Raw genomic sequence first — 22,662 nt, 5'->3', positions numbered from 1 at the left:
TTTAATTTAATAAGCAAGACAACGGGAGCTGGCTGCTCCGTGCCGTTGCCCACTCACGACCCCCCCTACAAAGGCAAAATCCGAAGGCTGGGGAAGGTGGGATCAGGCCAGCGGGCACGCCGGGCCCTGGACCTCGGGGAGTTCGGGGCCACTTCGAGAGATCGCGGGCGGGCGAGTGGGGCGCGCTGGCCGCAGTGGACGGCAGGCGCAGGACCTGCGCCTCGACGTCTGAAGGATTTCTCGGTGTGGGCGGCCACCCCAGGTCCTGCCTCGCGTGGGAGGCGAGCGCTGAGAACCTGCAGACCCAGCTCGGCCAGAAGACGTGCCAAGGCCGGGAGCTGGAAACCAGTGTCGCCAAGTAGGTCTGGGTGCACCGCGGACCGGGCCAGGGCGCGGCGGGGCGGGGGGCGGGGCCTGACCTGGAGGCGGGGCCTGTCCTGGGGGCGGGGCCTGACCTGGAGGCGGGGCCACAAGGGGCGTCCAGGTTAGAACCGAAGGGGACCTCCGGGAGTTGTTTCCCTTTGCTCCCTTTGCTCCCGTAGCTCCCGTTGCTCCTGCCCGAGACTTTCTCGGGCCGCTGGCGGGTGGAGAGCCGCTGGTTTGCAGAGGGCGTGCTGGGAGCCAGGTCGGGCGGCCTCCGGGGTTTGTCCGGCTGGTGTAGGGACGGTCGGAGGAGACGTACTCCTGCACCGGGCGGTCTGCCTGCCTGGTGACTGGCCAACCCGAAAGCGGGAACCAGCAGATACCCCGGTAGCTGAAGAGAGAGGCGAGTCCTGCGGGGAAGGAGGGAGGAGAGAGAGAGGAGCTTTCGGAACGGACAGAGCCAGGCTGCAGGGCTGGGAAGGATCTCAGCAAGTGGGCTGGAGGGTCTGTGGGGCTAGAATAGATTCAGGAGATGGCAGGGGGCTAGCGAGCAGGCTGCAGGGAAAGGGGGCTCCCATCGCCTGTTGCTTGTGGTCATGATTGCGACCCGCCTCCGCTCACCGGTCACAATGGCCACAACGATGCGGACCCAGAGGCCATAGAAGGGCCAGTGCAAAGAGAGGTCAGCGCCCTGTCCTGTCTGCATTATCACTGAATCCCCATATATGGAGGCCACAGATATGAGGAGCAGGACTGTGGGATGGAGAGAGCACATTCTGACGAGAGAGAGAGAGAGAGAGAGAGAGAGAGAGAGAGAGAGACTCCTAATAGGGCCCGGCTTCCCACCCCGTCCTCCCAGGCACCCCACCCCCCAATACACAGCTGTGCTTCCCCGGAGCCTGTGAAAATATGAGTTTCTTCCACCTCCCCAGCATGATAGAGTGTGAAGCACGGAGTGATGCAGCTCAGACCCCCAAATGGGTCAGTGAACCTCTCTACACCTGGAACGTTGGTACTGACCCCTGCCACCCCCACCACCATGCCTGGAACACCAGACGGGGCAGCACTGGGAGACGTCTCCCGTGAACCCTCCTCCACACCTGCAAGGAAGCTGCAGGAGGTGACGCAGAGGGGCAGGAAGGGGGAGGAGCACCACAGGATGGAGAGGGTGCCGGGCCAGCAGGAGTAGCACAGGTGTATGACAGAGAGGTACATACCTGGTGGAGGTGTGCAGGGGGTGGAGGGAGAGGATTCATGACTCGCCAAGTTACCTACAGCCCCCGGTACCCCCTGTACCACCCCATCATTCCCCCTCTGTCTTCCTTACCCCAGCCCCAGCCCTTCGCCCATCCACTTTCTCCACATTCATGGTGGTCTCACTGCCCCACATCCACCCCTCCCCACATAGCTGTCCTTCATGCCCCTCGCCCTCTCCGACAGGCCTGCCGAATGCACACCCCTCCCGGACTGCACTCACTCACTTGTCACCCCAAAATGGAAAGGGGCTCTAAGATAACAGAAACAGACCGTCCCCTCTCCTTCCTGTCTTTCCCGTCTCTTCTGGAACATGTGGTTGTATTTTATGTGCCTTTACATCCCCCAAACAACTCTTACCTGGTCTTTGTCTTCTAATTACCCCATTACTAGGACACCTGAAGTGGGGCCTGGGGGCTTCCTCAGTGGCAGGGCTCAGGGAGGGGTTGAGGAGCTAGGAAGTACCATAGATCTGTCATATGTGTGGCTTTGTGTGAGCCTCCGATGTCTGTCTGTCTGTCTCTCTGAGTATCTCCGAGAGAGAAGAAGTTTGGTGGAGAGAGGCTCCCCAACCAGGAAACTTGAAGGAGCAGGTGCACCTCCCCACGACCACTACCTTCATTTCCTGGACTTCAGTCCCTTTGATGCTCTTTGCACAGATCTTCACAGGGCTGCTCCCTTCTTGTCATTTGGGTCTCGGCTCAAATGTTACCTCCAGGATCTTCTCCAAAGCTCCCCCCCCACACACACACACACACACGGAGTATTCTACATCACAGCCCTTGCTGTATTGTCCCCATAGCTGCTGCCTGGTTTTATCTTGCTTATTAAATTGTTCACAATTGGAAATTGTTCTTTCCACCTGGCCCCAAACCCAGAATGTCCTCCTTGAGGACAAGGCCCTTGTGTTTTCATCTCCGTATCCCCAGGTCTTGGAACAATGCCTGGCACATAGAAGGCATTCAGGAAACAGGCGTAGAATTGATTGCATTAAACACAGCGATGCTTGGCTGTTCAGGAAAGACCTTTATTGCTGACTGTCCTCTTTGTCCTGCTCCCTGCATCTTCATCCCCTGCTGGAGCCCTGGCGCTGCCCTATCTTCTCCCCCCACCTGCAGGAGCCTTCCACCCCAGCATCTGCAAATCCACCACCACCGCAGCCTTGGATCCCTGGGCAGGGAGGAGTGGGCTGACATGCTGGAGCCTTGAGCCTAGTCTCCAAGCCCAGTTCCCAGCAGAACTGACCTCTGCTCTGGAAGAATCCCTTTCCAGCCAGCCCCACCCCCCTTATAAAGCCACAGCGGGAAACCACTGCTCCTTTAAGCACACAGTCCCCCAAAGAGCCTCAATACAGCTCCACCAACATTTATTGCAGGTTTCTCATATGCCAGGCACAGCGCTCGGTGAATCTCCAAAGTCACAGACATGCCAATGCCCGTGCCTGTCTCCCTCTGAGTCTCTGAGAGTCCCCGCGCCTCCTGTGGTCAGCGTGGCAGTTTCTGTCCTGGGCAAGTTTCTGTGCACGAGTGAAGGGAAGGGGTGATGGCCTAGCTCAGAGAAGGCCTTGTGCTAGACCTGGGCCCCACTCGCCGGCAACTGTCTGCTCCATCTGTCCGTCCCTCAGCTCCTTGTGGCATCGCATGGGGGCCACTTCTCATCCAGAAGCAGACCCTCTCCATTCTCTGCCCACGGCTTGGCCCCACGTCTCTGTGAGAGGACCAGGATGAAGGCAGGAAGGCCCAGCGGCTCACCAGCTGGCCCATGATCCACAGCTTCCATTTCTTCCGCTTCTTGGGGTCCAAGGCCAAGGCTAGACGCTGATTATAGTTCAGTTGGGTGCTTTCCCAGCAAAGATTACAGACACCAAGCTTTGGGGCAAGGAGAAGGGCTTGTGGGCTTCAGGGGCCCTCGGGCCCCAGCTACTGGCCGTCTTCAGAAGTCCCTTGGGCTCCTCTGCCAGGCTGCTTGTCTGCTCCATAACATCACCCTCCAATTGTCATGGGACTCTGCCCTCCAAGAGTCCCAGATCCCAGGGCTCTCAACCCAGCTCTGGCCTCTGGCTGCCAAGCCACACCAGCTCATTCTCCTCTGGCACTCAGGCCTGGGGTCTTTCTCAGAGAGAATAATAGTTAAAATGGGGCTGAGGGAAGAACTGGGGCAGTCACTCATCTGGGAGAAGGCAAGATCATACACCTACCTCACTCACAGATACACACACACACACACACACACACACTCACAGATACACACACACACTCACAGATACACACACACACACACTCACAGATACACACACACACACACTCACAGATACACACACACACACACACACACTCTGAGAAACACACACTGGATTCTTCTAGAAGAGAAAACCTGGCTTGAGAGGACATAGGAAACACCCTGAGAATGAAATCTAATACTTCTTCGATTCAAAGGGCAGGACTGGCTGTTGCTCTAGAACCAAAGAGAGTCGCTACTGATCTCTTGGGTCCAGATCAGCCCCTCTGCACTAAGCCTCTGTCTCCATTGGCCACACACTCACACCAGCCTCGTTCTCCCTCACTGCCTGGGCTCTGACCATCCTGTTCTCATTGGCTGCCTCGTCCTGAAGCTTGGTCCCTATTGGTTGGCACTAGAGGTAGTATTTCCACTGACAGCGAATCCAATAGATAGATGAGCTTTGTCCTCTCTGCGCCACGCTGCCAGCTGTCCCTGCCTGCGCCCCCTCCCCAGCATGCATTAGGATTGGGGGGCACTGGGGTTTCCTGAAGAGGGTCCAGCAGCCTCCAGGAGCCTCTGGTGCTGGCGAAGGTGCCTCCTCCTTTCATGTTCCCCTGTGACTTCACACACCAGTTGGGCAGGGAAGGCCCCAGGAAGGCCCTTCAGCCAGCCTGGAGAAAGAGAGAAGGGGCCCCAGGGGAGCCAGGGAAAGGGGCAGGTCAGGAGGGAAAGGAGGCACCATGGGGTCTAGTGTCTGAGGGTCATGGTGAGAACGGGAGCATTGGTAGAAAAGCCACTGGAGGTGACAATATCACCAAAGAGGGTCAGGGGCACTCCTTTGTCAAGCCCTGCAGTGGCTGCTCATCCCAGAGTGGAAGCCCGAATCCTTGCAGGGATCTCTGAGGACCCATATGATATGGTCCCTGTTATCTCTATGACCTCATCTGCTTCTCTCCCTTCTCCTCGCTCCCTCTAGCCACACATGCCTCCTTACTGTCTCCTAAACACACCAACCACAGTGCCTTCCGCTGACTCTAGTCTCTGACTGGAACCTTCTTCCTCTGGACGCCACGTGCCTAAATTCCTCAGCTCCATCAAGTCATCACCGACACAGTGCCTCCTCGTGGAGGTCCACCTCAGCCTCCCTCTTTAAACCTGTAACCCACCCAGCCCTGGGACGCCTGCCCTCCTTGACTGCTGCACTTGGGTTTTTGCCATAGACTCATCACCTTCGGACGCACTATATGCAATTTATTTTTTATCTTATTTGTTCTTTATTGTTTCTCCTCCACTAGAACGCATGCTGTGCAGCACAGGGATATCTGTGTGTTTGATTCACAGCACCTAGAACAGAGAGCGGCCCCTCCCAGGTGCTTAATTATTTACTGAATGAAGAAATAAAAGACTCGCTCACCTTCAGGGCTCTTGTGTAGGTGCTTGGGGGGAGCCCTGGACTCCAGACTCTGTCCCTCAGTCTTGGCTGGTGTCGAAGGCTCTGAACACAGATCCTGGGAACATTCTGGTTGGGGTTGGGTGACATTACAGCAGGATCAAGACTATATTTAGCTTCTCCCCCATATTCCCCTTAAGATTCACTTTTCCTTCCTTCTCCCTCTAGGGGTTACTCACCACAGTCCTCATAGATGGTGTCTGGGGAGCAGGGAAGGGGGCCAGGGGTGGGGAAGGCTCCCAGCCAGCGCTGCATGTCTGATCTGGTGGGACAAGGGAGGGTCCCAATTGGCTCAGGAGATCCTACCGGGGGTTAGGCAGGGGCCACAGAGGAGAGAGATTGGGGAGGAGGTGGTAGGCTCTGAGAGGTCAGGTCAAGGCCCCTTTAGGAGACACAACTCACAGGGAGGAAGCTTGGAGTAGCCGTTGGGTGGGGCGGCCCTGGTGGTTGCTGAGAAGGGAGAGGCGGAACGTCGGGGGTCCAGATGGGTCCGGAACCTGCTGGGCCTGGACCAGGGAGCGATGGGCATAGTCCAGCACCTGTAGCCGCTGCCCACTGCCCAGGGGAGAGGAAGTTCAGAAGGAGAGCAGACTCCTGCTCCCCACCCCTGCCTGGCCTCCCACCCTCCCTGGGACCCACCTCTTAGGCTGCGTGATGAGCAGCAGGTCACTAAAGAGCAGCAGGCAGAGGGGAGTGAAGCGGGGGCGCGAGGTGAAGAGCATGCCCCCTCTCCGGCACCCTAACTCCGTCAGCTCCCCCTGCAACTCCAGGCGCCTCGACCAGGAGACCAGGGGCAGGGCCTGGGAGGGAGCAGGGAGGAGGTTCTGGCTTCTTCATCGCACAAAATGGGGAAAGGGACGGTGGGGAGTCTAGACAGAGGCTGACCTTGACTTTGTGGAAGCGCAGCCTCTGGGTGAGCCGGATCAGCTCCTCCGTCTGCTTCATGCGCCCCACCTCAGCACTGCAACGCTCAATGATCTGGGTGAGGGGAGCTCGGTCACTCACCCCTACTCCCTTCCTCCCTTCCCTCTCCCTGACCCCCTCCTCGCCTCCCCGGGCCTCAGCATCCCCCGCGGCCCACCTTGCTGATAGCACCCAGGGCCTTCTGGGCATTCTCCTGGCGGCTGGACCCCTCCTCTGTCTGGTGGAGGATGTTCTGAGGACAAGGAGGAAGGGTGACTGGGCCCCTGCTCTGCGGCCCTGGGGTTCAGAGGGGCTGCAGCTCAGAGGCCCCTTGCCTGGCTTGGCAACATGCTCAGTTTGGGGTTCACAGGGCTGAGGAACCAGCCTCAACAAGGCTGAGAGACCTCACCACTCACTGTCGGCCTAACCCTGAGCAAGTCAGGTTACCTCTCTGAGCCTCAGTTTCTGCATCTGTAAATTGGGGGCAATACCCACCTAGCCTACCAATGGAGGATTCAGCAACGTAATATATACAAAGCACTTAACATAGTCCTTGGCACATAGTGAGTGCTGAAAAGAAGGGTGCTGTTATTTTAATAATTACTAACCACACTATTAGTAAAAACAATGAAGCACAGTGGTTAGAGTGCCTGGAATTAAACTTTGTCTCCATCAGTGATTATCTGGATGACCTGGACAAGTTATTTAACCTCTCAGAGGAAGGGAGAGGGAGGGAGAGATAGAAACATCAATGATGAGAGAGAATCATTGATTGGCCGCCTCCTGTACACCCCCTACTGGGGATGGAGCCCACAGCCCGGGCATGTGCCCTTGACCGGAATCAAATCTGGGACCCTTCAGTCCACACGCCGATGCTCTATCCACTGAACCAAACCAGCTAGGGCTCAACCTTTTATTTTTTAATTCAGTATCACCCTGCTCAGGAGCCTTTTTAGAAATGTAATACCACAGATATGCTGTTCATCGTTTATGTACCAGGGCCCTTTGAAGTACCACAACCATTGGAATATTTAGGATTTTTTTTACCTCCCAAAGAATGACTTTTGCCTCCTTGAGCGTGATATCACCCCACTGGGGAGGTATGCAGTGAGAGGTACAGCTGAGGTGGCCACCACATTCCCTCTGAGACCCAGAGAGAGAAAGGGACTTGCCCAAGGTCAGTCAGCCAGTTCCTGGCAGAGCCAAGCCGAGAACTCCTGCCTCTAGCCAGAGGTTCATTTCCTGCGCCCAGCCTGCTCCCTGAGACCTGTGAGTAGCTCCAGGCAGAGTCCGGCGGGTCCTGGACTGAGGCCCCGATTGGGTCTGATTTAGGGAAGCCCCGTGCTCATGGCGGGGTGGGAGATGGCGGGAAAGGCCCGGCCCCACGGTACCTGCAGCAGCATGCGGAGCCGCGTGATGCGCTGAAAGGGCAGCAGCAGGAAGGACGGCAGCGGGAGCCGCTCACACTTGGGGAGGCTCTGCAGCCGGCGCAGCTCCGCGGAGAAGCGCACGTTCGTGTCCCTGCAGAAGCAGCGCAGGCCGCTGGAGTGGGCCTGGAGGCCCGGTCCCCCCCGCCTGCCCGGGCCTGGACCCCCCCCTGCACCCCGGGCTCCCCCACAGGTGTGACCCGGCCCCTGCCCTGGAGCTCACATAAGGCGGCTGTAGGTCTCCTCCTGGTACTGCTGGTTGCGCACGTAATCCACGTACACGGAGAAAGGGCCCACGGCGTGGGCGTGCACCACGTCGCAAAGGTCGTTGATGTGGGGGGAAGAGCGTACGCGGGACAGCAAGGCCTCGAGAAACCTGCAGGGGTGGGGAGCCGTCAGCGAGGGGGGCGGAGAGCCAGGGGCCCTGGGACAGGCTGGAAGTTAAGGGGCGCTCCGTTGGCCGAGAGGGCAGCACCCCACTGACCACTCGCTGACTTCCTGGACCCTCTGCACGTTGGAGAAGAGAGTGTGGTGGTCGCGGGGCGTGAGCGTGTCCCGGAGCGCCTGGCTCAGCACGAAGGTGTCGGTCAGCAGCTGCAGGGAGCGCAGGTAGGAGGCCTCGGAGGTCACCACCTCGAACAAGCTCTGCGAGGAAGGGCAGGGGGGACGCGGGAAACTCAGTTCCCAGCCTGCCCGGGGCCCAGCCACCCTCCTGCCCGGGGCCGGCCCCCCGGTACGCCACCTCCTGCATGCGCCTCTCCTGGGGGCTGAGCGTGTCCAGGAGGCCACTGGCTCGCACCGCCGGGAGCTCCTGCCACAGCGTGTTTCGAGGGCCAGGGAGCCGGGCGAAGGCGGGAGCGTCTCCAGGGTTTGTCGGAGAGGGACTCCCCTCCGCACTGACCCCCCACAGCTCCTCTGACAGCACGGCTGCGCGGTAGGTCTGGTACAGGGGTTCTGGAGAGCAGACAGCGCATCAGGGAAGCCCAGTGCCCCGGAGCCCTTCTCCCGGCCTGCGGGTCACAGCAGGGACCCCCAGGCCCAGAGGCCTCACCATCCTGCAGGGGCACCTCCCAGTTCTGCTCCTTCAGCTCCTTCAGGCCCTCATCCCTGTGGAGAGAAGAAGGGATGGAGTCCCCCAGAGCCAACCCTGCTGCACACCTCCAGGGGCGCTATTCACATGATAGTGTAAGGTTGTGTGCGGGGACCCTAGCGGCTCCCCAGACCAAACCCCAGATATTGTTATGTGCCTGCTGTATGGGAGGCCCTGACTCAGCGGGCTCCATCTCCTCCCGTTATCTCGGTGCTGTGTACCAGAGACTTCCAAGGCTTTACCTTTCCAGCCCTCTCACGTAGCAACCACCATCTGAAATGTCCTCTCTGTGGCTCCGTGAGACTCAGCATGATAAACCCAAACTCACACCTCCCCTTCGCCCGCCCGCAGCTCCGTCCCTCCTGTTCTGGTTACCACATACCCATTCCCCCAAGCTAAAACCCCAGGAGAACAAACACCAGTAAATGCTTGTTGAATGAATGAATGAATGGGCTCAGATGAACTCTGATAGTGATGGGGAATCTAAGATCATTAACAAGCCCAGAGGACACTGAAGAGATAATGACAATAGAGGCTTAAGGTGGGGAACTAAAATGGAGCACTTACTAGGGACCGGTTCTTCACCAATGTTATAGTCTATGAAGTCGTTGGTATGCTTACCCCCATTTCACAGATGAGGAGTCTGAGACCGGGAAAGGTTAAGTGACTTACAGAAGGTCACATAGCTGACAGGGGACAGCGCTGGGATTGCTTGTCTCTAGAGCCCCAGGCCGCCTTCACTCCACCTTTGTGGAGGTGGGACTTAGCAGGACCTGCAGAGTCGGCCTTCAGGTAGGAGTAAGGCGGGGAGGGTTGTTGGTACCTGCCCTCCATGGTTGCTGGAGCGTCATTCTGAGGGGCTTCATCTGGACTGTTCCCTAGAGAGAGAGCCCAGAGTGAAGAGAATAAATCCCCAGAACCCCCACCCGACTCCTGACTCCTGCCCCAGCAGAGACTGTTACCATAAAAACTACAACTCCCATCAGCCCTGGAGCTGCAGCTGGCGGAGAAACAAAACAAGCTCAGGCCCTATTGGGGGTTGTAGTTTGTTCATTTGTAGAACAAACTACCTCTCCACCCCTTCCCCTCCCAGCCAAAGGACCCGCTCTCCCAAGCCCTGTACCTGTTTGGCTTCCATCTTCAGAGGGCAGACGGAGATCTGGCTGTGGGGGGTCCCCAGAGATGGTGGGGTCCTGCCTGACCCGAGTTGGTTTTGGGGGTTTGAGAGGTGGCAGGAGTTTGCGCTCAGCAGTGGAGCGGTAAGACGTGAGGACCACTGAGGGGTGACTGATGCTGGGAGGGTTGGGGCGGGAGCGGGAGGCCCGCAGTGGGGAGGCTCGGCAGAGGGCCTTGGGACCATCCTCACAGCCCCCCACGGGGACCCACCGGAGCTCCAGGCCAGGCCGGGCTACATGGCAGACACAGGGGCAGCAGGGTGGGCAGGCCTGGGCCGCATCTGTGGGAGACGAGGTGTCCTAAGGAAAAGATCCTTGGCCCCACACTGCCCCGGGTCCTTCCCCTTAACCTGCCCGGCAGCTGAACATGGCCCAGCCCCAGGCATCTACTCTTCAACACGGACTCTCTTCAAACTCCCAGAAATACGGAAATCAGATCTTCCAAACGTAAAATCCAGTGTTTAAAAGGTAGCCCCTGAAAGGACCCAGCCTTAAACCACTGAAAACAATAAAAGATGAGCTGGATTGAGCCCCCCTCGCCCCATGAGATGCTTACCCGGTGCGCCATTCTCCTGGGATCCCCTTCTCCTGAGGCTGCCCCGGGGAGTCTCTCTCTCCCCATTCACATCCACGCCCCCCTGGGGAGCCGGCTCTGGTGCAGCCTGGACCCGGCCCTCAGTCCCCCATTCGAATTTGCCAGCCAGTCTCCGCACAGTGCCTGGGGCAGAGGCAGGGCCATCCTGGGCTTGGCCCCGGGGGGCTGGGTGCGGCAGGGGCAGAGGCGTGCGGGGTGACCCGGAGGGTTTGGGTGGGGGGACTGGAGACCTGGGTGCGGGTTCTGGGGAGATGGAGCGCCGGGACACTGGACTGGGGGTGCTGGAAGGGGAGTCTGGGGAGGCCTGGGAGTCGAGGCTGGTTTTAGAAGCGGAAGGGGGCAGCAGGGCAGGGGGCTTGAGGGAAGAGGCGGGGGGTTCCCAGAAGATGGGGGAGCACATTGGGTTGGGTGCATCATTGGAGGTGCCAGAAGGTTCTTGAGGAGAAGAGCCGTTGTGGGGGGGCCCAGGGGACTGGGCAGCCCGAGGTCGAGAGGGGGGGCGAGGGCGGATGATCCGAGGGGGCTTCTGCGTAGGGGGTGTTGCTGTAGGAAGAGACTGGTCTGACATCTTCCTTTGAGCTTTTCAAAGGAGTGTGGGGCTCTGCTGGAGTCATCCCCTGAGGAAGAGGGAGGGAGAAGAGAGAGAGAGACCCTCAGTGGCACCCCCTGGCCTGCCCTGGGTAGACGATGCCTCAAGGCAGCGGTTCTCAAACTGTGGGTCACGACCCCTTTGGCGGTCGAACGACCCTTTCACAGGGGTCGCCTAAGACCGTCCTGCATATCAGATATTTACATGACGATTCATAACAGTAACAACATTACTTGTGTTATGAAGTAGCAACGAAAATAATTTTATGGCTGGGTCACAACATGAGGAACTGTATTTAAAGGGCCAGAAGGTTGAGAACCACTGCTCTAAGCAGAGCTTGTTTGCCAGCAAATCAGCCATGATTTTGGCGTCAGGAGGGAAGGCTGCTGCGCTTCCTCTCCTTCCCGCTCATTCCCGTCTTCTCTCTTCACCTCGCGCCCCTCGCATTCCCGAGGCCCCTTGCAGGCAGCCTTCCTTGGCCCTCCCAGCCTCCCTTCCTCTCTGGCCTGTAGCTTCTGCAGCCACAGTCTGGATGGAGGAGACAGCGAGGCTGGGGTGGGGGTGCCCCAGCAGAGACCCAAGGCAGGGGAGGGGGCACAAGAGAAGGGGGTCGGGAAGGGGAATCGAGCTTGCCCGTCTAGCCACACCGCCTCTGCTTGATGAGTTGTGTGTGTGTCCATAGAGTGTGCGTGCGAAGGTTTGTGAGTGTAGTTTACGTGTGTGTGCTGTTTCCAGTGCTGTATGAAGGGGTGGCATGCAGGGGGAGAGTGGAATGCGGGGAACGGAGTGTGGTGGGAGAGGGTGCGAGGGTGGCTGTGCTCCGTGCTGTCTGTGTGGGGACGTTCCCGTGTGTGAGTGTCTGCTGGCGGTGGGGCTGCATCACTGTTTCCCTGCTCCCGCTGGCCCTCCGCCCCCCATTTCCCAGTTCCTCTCTCCGGACTCTCCCTTTCCGGATTATTTTTAGTCTCCTTTTCCTGCCGTAAAGATTCCTGGAGCCTCTGACCCCAAGAGACCAGGAGGCCCCGGACATGGTCTCTCCTGCCCGGTCCTCTTACCCCTGCCCGCCCCATCCCGCCATCGGGTCACAGAGAAAGAGGCCCCAGTGGGAGCCCGGGTCCTGCCGGGATGCCTGAGGGTGGTGAGGAGGCCAGACTGAAGGCCAGAGCATGGGGACCTGGGCTCCACTTCCTCCCTCCGGGAAGGAGGCCGTAATCCTGAGAGGACCGCAGGATCAGGGCTGGGAGACGGGGGTGAGCCCCAGCTCCCCTCAGGAGTCGGCAGGAGAGTCAGACCCCCCACCCCCGCCCCAGGCTCCAGATTGGGTTCTTGAGGAACGAGGCAGGGTGCCGTAGACTGTGAGCCTCACCGCTCAATGGCCTCTGTATCCTGGCAGGAAGCCCCTTATCAACATGACCCAGGCAGTGGCCTCCCGGGCCGGCCCGCTCCTCCCCAGCTTTGCCCGCTCGGGGGTCCCGCCCCTTCTCAGGTACCTCTGTTTGCCGTTTACTTCCTCTCCCACCCCCCACACAGCCTCTCACAGGGACCCAGGTATTGGGCCCGAGCACTCACCCTCGAGTCCTCTCCACTCTCAGTCACCTCCTAGGGCTGAGTGAGTAGGAGCAGGAAACAGGAATCAAATCCTCCTCCCACCGGACACCCCCCCAAACCACACCGCACTCCACATGCGCACACCGGGGCTCTGGAAGATGTGATGGACCCGTGTCCTGGGGTCCTGAGGTTCACGGGGCCTGGGGAAAGGCTGAAACCAGGGTGTGGACAGCCGGCTGTTCTGTATGTGCACGTCCTGTCGGCATTGCTGTGCAGATGGGGGCTCCCGGGCTGGAGGTGAACAGGGGTGGGGTGGGGTGAGGATGGGGTGGAAATGGCACGGGGCCGGGCTGACACCTCTGGCTCAGCTGAGGGATGGTGCGTGTGCTCCCCGCGGCCTGTCTGACCACCTCTCCCACACCTCGCCGCCCGGCTGCCTGTCACCATCGCTTCCAGCCTGTTCCCCGGGTGTAAGCCAGCCCACTGTGTCACACCAAGGGGCCCCTCCCCCGTCTCCCCCTCCCCAACTCTGCAATAGCTCCCCCTGAATTTACCTTTATCTTTTTGGAAGTGGTTTCTATTTTCAGCCTGTCCTGCCTGCCCCTTGGAGCAAGGAGTGCGGGGCCAGGTCTCGGAGTGTCTGTTCCTGTGTTTCTGGGGCGGGAACTGAGGGCCCAGATTGAGATCTCAGCAGAGGAAGCCAGTTCCTCAGCCCCACCCGGCCATTGTGTCAGGCGTGAGTGTGTGAGTGTGTGAGTGTGTGTGTGTGTGTGTGTGTGTGTGTGTGTGTGAGTGTGGAGAAGGGATAGGGGGCGAGGGTGGAGGTGGGGAGGAAGATCTGAGATCTGTCTCTTTCGGGAGGATATGACTTTGCTGGGCCCCCTGCCTGCTCACTATTCTCCATCACTGTCTCTCTGGTCCCAGCCTCTGACTTTCTCTGTCCCACTGGGAGGCTTTGATTGGCTGGCAGTCAGTACCCCTGGGGGCGGGAGTGGGGGGAGGGGTGGGAAGAGTAGGGTCTCTCTCACCTCTAATTTGCTCTATGATTGAGCAGCTGAGTTCCACGGCTGGGGGTGTGTCATAAAAACAGCTGAGGGCGTGGAATGAGCCGCACCCCGGGCTGAGAAGTAGGGTAATGGGAGGGAGATGGGAAGGGCAGTTATGAACTGCCCGTGCCTTTGCCCATACCCAGGTGCCTGCCTTTGCCAGACCTTCACACACATACACACACACTAAACAAGACACAGGGAAAGAAAGCCAGAAAGCTGGGAAAAACACATGTTTTAACCCCTTTTTCTCAGAGTAAAAGCCGAAGTCCTTCCAATGACCAACAAGTCCCTGGACTATTTTCCCTCCGACCTAAACTCTCCTCTCCAGCACACTGCTGCCTCGGGGGCTTTGCACGGGCTGTGCCTTCTGCATGGAACCCTCCTTCCCGAGACATCCACATGGACGAGTCAGCCCCTCACCTCTTTTAGGTCATTGCTCAAAGCTCACTTTCTCAATGAGGCCTGCTGCCCATTCTTTACGGTTGCAGCCCACGACCTCACACCCCATTTTGGACCTCTCTTCCCCCGCATAGCTATCATTCATTGTAACATAACATATACTAGTAGTTCATTATTAAACTGTCACATATATAGTTAATTGCCTTTTACATTAGAAATTGAGCTTCCTAATCTTTATCTGTTTTATTCACTAATACACCCCAAAGTTCTGGAACAGGGTCAGGTTATAATAGTGCTTAATATTGGATGAATTGAACCAAATTGAACCCCACAGTCTACTCCTTCCCTGACTCCCCTTCCGTACAGATCATTTCCATAATTCCATTGATTCCACCAGTTTTCCATCTCACACACACACACACCAGGACCAGGCACCTAACCTCCGAGCCTTTATGTCTAGATCCTTTTGTGTTTCCTGGGAAAGTAAATCTCTCTCCAAAAGTGCCTCAGAGACCCTATCAAGAAAGCTAGATACACATGTGTAGCCAAACAAATCCTGTTTTGTATTGTTTTTACTGAAATGGAAATATCTTTATTAGTTTTGCTACTTACAGAAATATCATTGAAAAAGATACCTGGCCCAACTGGCGTGGCTCAGTGATGGAGCGTTGACCTATGAACCAGGAGGTCACGGTTCGATTCCTGTTCAGGGCACATACCCAGGTTTCAGGCTCTATCCCCAGTGAGGGGAGTGCAGGAGGCAGCCAGTCAATGATTCTCTCTCATCATTGATGTTTCTATCTCTCCTTCCCCCTCCTCTCTGAAATCAATAAAAATATATTTTAAAAAACAAAAAAATAAACAAAACACACACACAAAAAAGATAACTAACCAAAAGTGGTGATTGTCAGCTACGAACATGAGTGGCACTTGCCAGACCTTCACACACATACACACACACTAAACAAGACACCACCGCGTGAACCACCCCAAGTTTGAGTGGAAATGTGCGCAGAAGAGGAATTGGATGGGTTGGGCTGCCCTGGACCTTTACCTGCCCTCCCTGGCAGGTCTGAGCTCATTTCATTTTCTTCTTTCCCCAGACAGACCCACCTGGAGGCTTTTTACCTGTCAGGGCAGCATGTTTTGAGGAACAGAAGCTCCTTGGAGCTACACTGAGAACATTCTAACACGCCTGGCAAAAAGTTCCCATTGGGCCCACTGCTCAAAGCAACCACAAAGATAAAAACCATGACTTCTCACGTCTATGCAAATCACCATCTATTTAGTTATGCCCCATCCAATTCCAAAACAAAACTGAGCTCCGTAGATGGCACTGGAGCTCAGTCATTGCTGCTGCCACCACCGCATTGGGCCAGCCCCTCGAAGACCTAAGGGTAAAGAAGGCTGATGCTCAGTGGGCGAGTGGTGATCAAGGTCATTTCTGCTCTGGGACTAGCCTGGCCTCAGCCAGCCTGCAGACTGTTGAGGTTTGAAGCAGGAGATGGTGTGGCCAGCGTCCCTCTCATTAGAACTGTAGGAGAAGCCATCATGGTCTCAACAAGGCCCGGTGATGCTCTAGAATGGGAGCAAGCCAATTGGGAGCAGATTAGATCCAGCTCCAATGTTGCTACCTTTTCCTGGAATGTAACCCTGCCTCAGCTAGATTTTGCCATCCTAGTAACAGCAGCAAACGTCTTCTAGGAGACTCCCCATCCCCGACCCAACTCCATATGGTTCTAGTAGGACAGCCAACCACAACAGCCGCCTCCTGGCCACCTGGCCAGGTTTGGTCAATCACAGAATCCCATTGCTCCGGCCACAGACACTGGCCCCGGAATGAGCAAGTCACCCACGCCAGCACAGCCTCCTGCCCCGAGCCTCTGGGAAAGAGCAGCTTTCTCTTTCCTCCAAGGTCACAAAGCAGGAATAATGTAAGTCTGCAGCAATCTGTGCCTGGGCCCCTCTTCCCTCACAATAGAGGAAACCCATCAATAGTGGGAGAAAATGCGCCCCATACCCAAAGGAAGCTGAGCCAAGAGAGGGTGGGAGCCCGACTTCATTTGAGTCCCTTGGCTGTCCAGGTTCCTAAGCCACTGAATTCACTTTTGTGCTTAAACTAGTTTGAGCTGGCTCTGTCACTTACCGCTGAAAGAATCTTCATCACTGCAATGCACTTCCTACTGCAGGACAGGTGGGTAACTTCTCGTTTTTGCTATTACAGTTAATGCTGCCATGAACACCTTTGTGTCTCCAATTTGAAATATGACACAGAGTAACCCTAGAAGGGTCACTGTGATTGATTTTGATGGTGCTTGAAGATTTTTCTGGAAGAATGGAGGAGTCCTCAGGTCTTTCTCATCTCTTTACCTCCGCATCAGGTGGCCTTCACCCTTTCTCAGTCTTCCTTATGTCACTCTCTTAGAGTTTTCCTTGAAAATCAGGTAGAGTTTGGACATGCTGATGGGCAAGGCATGACCGTTTGGGGAGACCACCCAAGGGCAGGTACATTGAAGAAGAAAGTAGGCCTATCTGGAGAACTGTGAAAGGGAAGCTCAGATAAAAGTCAGAAGGGTATGAATGAGGCTGGAGGAACAAGTAGAGTCCACACTGTAGGCAACCTGACAGGGCAGAACAGGCACTGAAGGTTTCTGAGCAGGGGTTGGGGAGTGGATAGCAATTGTTTTAACCAGTTTTATTCCCAATTTCCCCTCTTCCGGTACCAGCACCTGGTGTGTTTTGTTTTGTTTTGTTTGTTTTTTTTGGGGGGGTCACCCCCTCCATCATTCTAGGTCCACATGAACCATCCTGGGGGAATGCATAGCCCAGAAGCAGCCAGTCAGCACATTCTTTCTTCCCTAGGTACTGAGATTAATTCAGGAATAAGCATGTGACACAACCAGGGCCAAAGCATAATCCACCACGCCTTACTCAGATTATTGGAAAAGAAACTCTTCTCTCTGGTGGGTTATTTCCATATATATAATTGATTTCAGAAAGGAAGGGAGAGGGAGAGAGAGAGAAACATCAATGATGCGAGAGAATCATTGATCGGCTGCCTCCTGCACGCCCCCTGCTGGGGATCGAGCCTGCAACCTGGGCAAGTGCCCTTGACTGGAATCAAACCCGGGACCCTTCAGTCCGCAGGCCTACGCTCTATGCACTGAGCCAAACCAGGTAAGGCTCTGGTAGATTATTTTCAGAGATGGCTGCAATAATCCCTCCCATACAAATGCCCTTTTGCAATGTGGCTTTACCACTCCTCCCATTAAGAGGCGGAATCTATTTCCCCTCCAATTCAATCCGGGCCGGCCCTGTGACTTGCTTTGATCAAGAAAATGCAAAAGAAGTGACACTGCCTATTTGGGGCCCCGGCCTTAAGAAAACTGGCAGCTTCCACTTTGTTCTCTTAGAAGCTATCTACCATGTAGAGCAGTGTGGGTTAGACTACTGAATGGTGAGAGGCCATGTGAAGAGAAAAGCCACTTGGAGAACCAGGATGCCCCAGCCATCAGCTAGGACTGAGGTCTTAAGACATGTGAGCAAGGACATCTTGGATCTCCAATCCTAGCCAAGCACCCATCCAGCACCACGCGAAGCAGTCCTACTGAGCCCTGCCCAAATTCTTGATCCACAAACTCATGAGCAATGAAATGGTTTGTGTTTTGGGTTGGTTCATTATGTAGCAATACGTAACCATAACACACTCTTCCCACTGGGGGTGCTAAACTGGTGGAATATAGACTTGGAGCTGCTGGTGGCCAACAATGAGGTGGCTTGAAAATAAAACCAACAAAGGGGAGAGGCTGAGAGAGACAGATTGGAGTCCCTGATCCCATTGGCCTGAAGTCACATCTGTGTTTGTACCTTTCAGTAGTGGAAGTCAATAAATTCCCTTTTGGTAAGCTGGTATGAGTTGGGTTTCTGTCACTTACAGCAACAACAGCAACAAGCCCTTGCAAGGGGAGAGGAGCGTTGAGTGCAGCTGGCCTCTGGTAGGGCCAGGACCTTGAATTTCAATAGAATCCTTCATGGAACACCTGGGCCCTCTTTTCTGTCTAGAAAGCCGTTAGTAGTAGGTGGTCTGCACATATGAGGGATCAATAAGGAATAGGCAGTAAGGAGAAGCTGTCCCACTCTGGGAACCAATACATGTCATACGGCCCAGCTGGTGTGCTCAGTGGTTGAGTGTCAACCTATGAACCAGGAGGTCACGGTTCAATTCCTGGTCAGGGCATATGCCTGGTTTGTAGGCTCAATCCCCAGTGTGGGGCATGCAGGAGGCAGCCAATAGATTCTCTCTCATTACTGATGTTTCTATCACTCTCTTGCTCTCCCTTCCTCTCTAAAATCAATAAAAATGTATTAAAATTATTTTTTATTTTTTTTTATTTTTTATTTTTTAAAAATACATTTTATTGATTTTTTACAGAGAGGAAGGGAGAGAGATAGAGAGAGTTAGAAACATCGATCAGCTGCCTCCTGCACATCTCCCACCGGGGATGTGCCTACAACCCAGGTACATGCCCCTGACCGGAATCGAACCTGGGACCTTTCAGTCCGCAGGCTGACACTCTATCCACTGAGCCAAACTGGTTTCGGCTAAAATTATTTTTTAAAAAACAGGTAATGCAGGTTTTCATCTAGGTAAGGACAGAGGAATCTGTCCAAGTGGCAGCAGGTAGAGTCAGCACTTCAGGTGTAGGGCCTGGCAGCCAAAGAGGGGCAGGAGAGGCAGAGCCGTGTGCCCACCAAGCCTCTACCTCAACTTCCCTCCACTCGATGTGGTTACAAACTTTCACTCAGACACCTGGGGCCCACCTTTGTGTTCCCCCTCCACTCCTCTCACATTTGTTTCAGGAAATTCATACCCAGGAAAAAAAGGGTAACAGCTTACAGTAATCAGGACATGGTGGTACTAGCGAAAGAATAAACACGTAGGTCAATGGAAGAGAATAAAGGGCCCAGAAATAGCCCTACACAAATATAGCCAACGAATTTTTGACAGAGGAGCAAAGGCAATGCCATAAAGAAAGGACAGTCTTTTCAACAAAATTTGCTGGAACAATTGGATATCATATGTAAAAATAATGAGTCCAGACACAGACTTTATATCATTCACACTCAAAAAAGATCAGAGACCTAACTGTAAAATGTAAAAGTATAAAATTTCTATAAGAAAATATAGGAGATAATCTAGTTCACCTTGAGTTTGGCAATAGGTTTTTAGATATAATACTAAAAGCACAATCCATGAAAGAAAAAAAAAAGATGTTAAACTTTATTATAATTTTTAAATTCCGCTCTGCAAAAGACATTGTTAAGAGAATGAAAAGTCATAGATTGAGAATAAACATTTGCAAAACACATTATTTGGTAAAGGACTGTTATCCAAAATACACAAATAATTTTTAAACTCAACAATAAGAAAACAATCCAGTTTTAAAATGGGGTAAAGTTTTGAGCGGACACCTCAATAAAGAAGATACACAAGAGTATAAATTTCCAGCTATAAGTTGAATAAATTCTGGGGATCTAATGTAGAGAATGGCAATAATAATTAACAATACTATATTATATACTTGAAAGTTATTGAGAGTAGATCTTAAAAGTTATCACTATCCCAACAGCTGTGGCTCAGTGGTTGAGATCAACTATGAACCGGAAGGTAACGGTTCGATTCCTGGTCAGGGCACATGCCCAGGTGGGGGGTGAGCAGGAGGCAGCTGATCAATGATTCTCATCATTGATGTTTCTATCTCGCTCTTCCTCTCTGAAATCAATAAAAATATATTTTAAAATAAATAAATAAATAGCTGAGGTACTGTTACACAATGGAATTCTACTCAGCCATAAAAAAGAAGGAAATCTTACCTTTTGTGGCAGCATGGATGGACCTGGAGAGTGAAATAAGCTAGTCAGAGGAAAACAGATACCATATAATTTCACTTCTATGTGGAGTCTAATGAACAAAATAAACAAGTAAACAAAATAGAAACAGACTCAGATATAGAGAGCAGACTGACAGCTGTCAGAGGGGAATGGGGTTGGAAAACTAGGTGAAAAAGATGAAAGATTAAACAAAAAAAGAAAAAGAAGCAATTCATGGACACAGACAACAGTATGGTGATTATCAGAGGGAAAGGGGGGAGGGAGGAGATAGAAGAGGATGGGGGAGGAATAAATGGTAATGGAAGGAGACTTGACTTTGTCTGTTGAACACAATGCACTATACAGATGATGTATTATAGAAATGTCACTTGAAAGCTATATAATCTTATTAACTAATGGCATCCCAATAAATTCAATTTAAGAACACTTAATGAGCTATCGAGCCACAAAAAGACCTGGATGAAACTTATATGCATTTTGATAAATCAAAGGAGCCTTATGCCTTATGACTTCAACCATCTAATATTCTAGAAAAGGCAAAAATATAGATACAGTAGTTGCCAGTGGGTTGCCAGGGAGGGGTTGAATAGTTGAAATACAGAGGATTATTTTTTAGGCTAGTGAGATTATTTTTGTATAGAACTATAATGCAACGATCTTCACCTTTTTTATCTCGTGGCACACATAAACTGATTACTAAAATTCTGTGGCACACCAAAAAAAAAATGTTTTTGCCAATCTGACAAAAAATAGTTATAATTTTCATTAATTTACTACCACCACTACTAATAATAATAATAATTACCTACCCTTTTTGCTCCAAAGTTACTTTTTAAAAAACCAGGTGCCTATACTTGTATATAAGGATTTCTGGTACCAAGAATTAACCAATCAGACACAACCTTATTATGTGATGTGACCAATAAGATGCAACTCCACTATATGACCTATCTACTTATGGTTCTATCTAGACAGAGCATTCACAACAGAGGGCTACTGTAGTCATCTTTTTTTAAAAATATATTTTATTGATTTTTTACAGAGAGGAAGGGAGAGGGATAGAGAGTTAGAAACATCAATGAGAGAGAAACATCGATCAGCTGCCTCCTGCACACCCCCCACCGGGGATGCGCCCGCAACCAAGGTACATGCCCTTGACTGGAATCGAACCTGGGACCTTTCAGTCCGCAGGCTGACGCTCTATCCACTGAGCCAAACCGGCCAGGGCTGTAGTCATCTTTTTACTTGATAACCTAAGGAAAAAGAGGTCAGTATCCCTGACTAAATAATCAGATATTGCATGTTTTAAAAATTCTTGCAGCACAAAAGTTGAAAGTCACTGCTATAACGCATTTGTCAAAATTCTTAGAACTTTACAGCACAAAGAGTGAACCTTAATATATGTAAATTTTTAAAAAATCATTTAGGAGGTCAAGGGATCCCAAGAAAGAATGCAGAATGTGACTAAACGTAAGTGCATTACAAATGTATGAAATGGCTTTACTAAAGGGAGTGAGGAGGGGGGAGTGCTGGCCTAAATAACTTCAGAAATGAGTGGAGTCTCTAAGACTAAAGGCAAAAGGAACTGCACATAAACACTGTGGTCTATTTCATAAAGTACTTTCCCATGGAGATATGGGTTCATTGTCCTGAGGCTCCTATATATGTATACTGGAATTGAACAATTAAGCAGATAGATGGCAGATGGTAGGAGCCAAGTTTCTCATTGTTAGAGTTTACAGATGAGTATAGAGAGGTGGCTACAATGATCCATGTAGTAATAGACATCTAGTAGTATGAACTCATGTTTAACTTAATACACAGATGCTTACATATAGAAATATCTATAGACTAGAGGCCTGGTGCACGAAATTTGTGCACTGGGGGGGGGGTCCCTCAGCCCGGCCTGCACCCTCTTGCAGTCCAGGAGCCCTCAGAGGCCTAAGCCATCAGTTGGACATCCTTAGCGCTGCCGTGGAGGCGGGACAGGCTCCTGCCACTGCCACTGCGCTCGCCAGCCGTGAGCCCAGCTTCTGGCTAAGTGGAGCTCCCCCTGTGGGGTGGTCAGTGCATGTCATAGTGACCAGTCATTTGCCTTCGGGCTGAAACCAGCTCTCTGACATCCCCCGAGGTGTCCCAGATTGGGAGAGGGTGCAGGCCAGGCTGAGGGACCCCACCGGTGCACCATCAGGGCCGGGGAGGGACTTGGGAGGTTGGCCAGCCGGGGAGGGACCGTGTAAGGACACCCCAGGGCATGTCCGGCCCATCTCGCTCAGTCCCAATCGGCTAGACCAGGGGTGGGCAAACTTTTTGACTCGAGGGCCACAATGGGTTCTTAAACTGGACCAGAGGGCCGGAACAAAAGCATGGATGGAGTGTTTGTGTGAACTAATATAAATTCAAAGTAAACATCATTACATAAAAGGGTACGGTCTTTTTTTTTTTTAGTTTTATTCATTTCAAACGGGCTGGATCCGGCCCACGGGCCGTAGTTTGCCCACGGCTGGGCTAGACCCAGCAGCAAGCTAACCTCTGGGTCAGAGCATCTGCCCCCTGGTGCACATCATAGCGACTTGTCGACCAGTCAACTGTCTGCCCCCTGGTGATCAATGCACGTCATAGCGAGCAGTTGATCGGCCTTAGCATATCATTAGCATAGTATGCTTTGATTGAACAGACAACTGGATGACCGGACACTCAGCATATTA

The 22,662-nt window shown here is 53.4% G+C and overlaps 1 protein-coding gene across 2 annotated transcripts; it reads right to left on the bottom strand.

Annotated features, from left to right (window-relative positions):
* Positions 1–3,935: 3,935 nt before the first annotated feature.
* On the bottom strand, positions 3,936–13,273 carry ARHGEF15 (Rho guanine nucleotide exchange factor 15). Of its 2 annotated transcripts, XM_006102603.3 has the most exons (17): positions 13,169–13,257; positions 12,636–12,905; positions 10,439–11,094; positions 9,831–10,163; positions 9,531–9,585; positions 8,669–8,724; positions 8,360–8,571; positions 8,102–8,262; positions 7,841–7,993; positions 7,582–7,711; positions 6,369–6,443; positions 6,173–6,265; positions 5,927–6,087; positions 5,690–5,842; positions 5,467–5,549; positions 5,252–5,356; positions 3,936–4,508 (listed from the first exon to the last, which is right to left on the bottom strand). In XM_006102603.3, exons 3-17 carry the CDS (start codon positions 11,043–11,045, stop codon positions 4,357–4,359), a joined length of 2,529 nt encoding a protein of 842 aa, XP_006102665.1. In that variant the 5' UTR covers positions 11,046–11,094; positions 12,636–12,905; positions 13,169–13,257; the 3' UTR covers positions 3,936–4,356. The 2 variants fall into 2 exon arrangements, with proteins under 2 accessions (XP_006102665.1, XP_006102666.1); XM_006102604.3 differs by lacking the exon at positions 12,636–12,905 and having other exon boundaries at positions 13,169–13,273.
* Between the last annotated feature and the right edge of the window lie 9,389 nt (positions 13,274–22,662).

This window comes from Myotis lucifugus, unplaced genomic scaffold, assembly GCF_000147115.1.
Source record: "Myotis lucifugus unplaced genomic scaffold, Myoluc2.0 scaffold_420, whole genome shotgun sequence".
In the NCBI taxonomy this organism is placed as follows: Eukaryota; Metazoa; Chordata; class Mammalia; order Chiroptera; family Vespertilionidae; genus Myotis; species Myotis lucifugus.
Note: the sequence above shows the minus strand (reverse complement) of the source record. Positions and strands in the feature narration are given on the sequence as shown.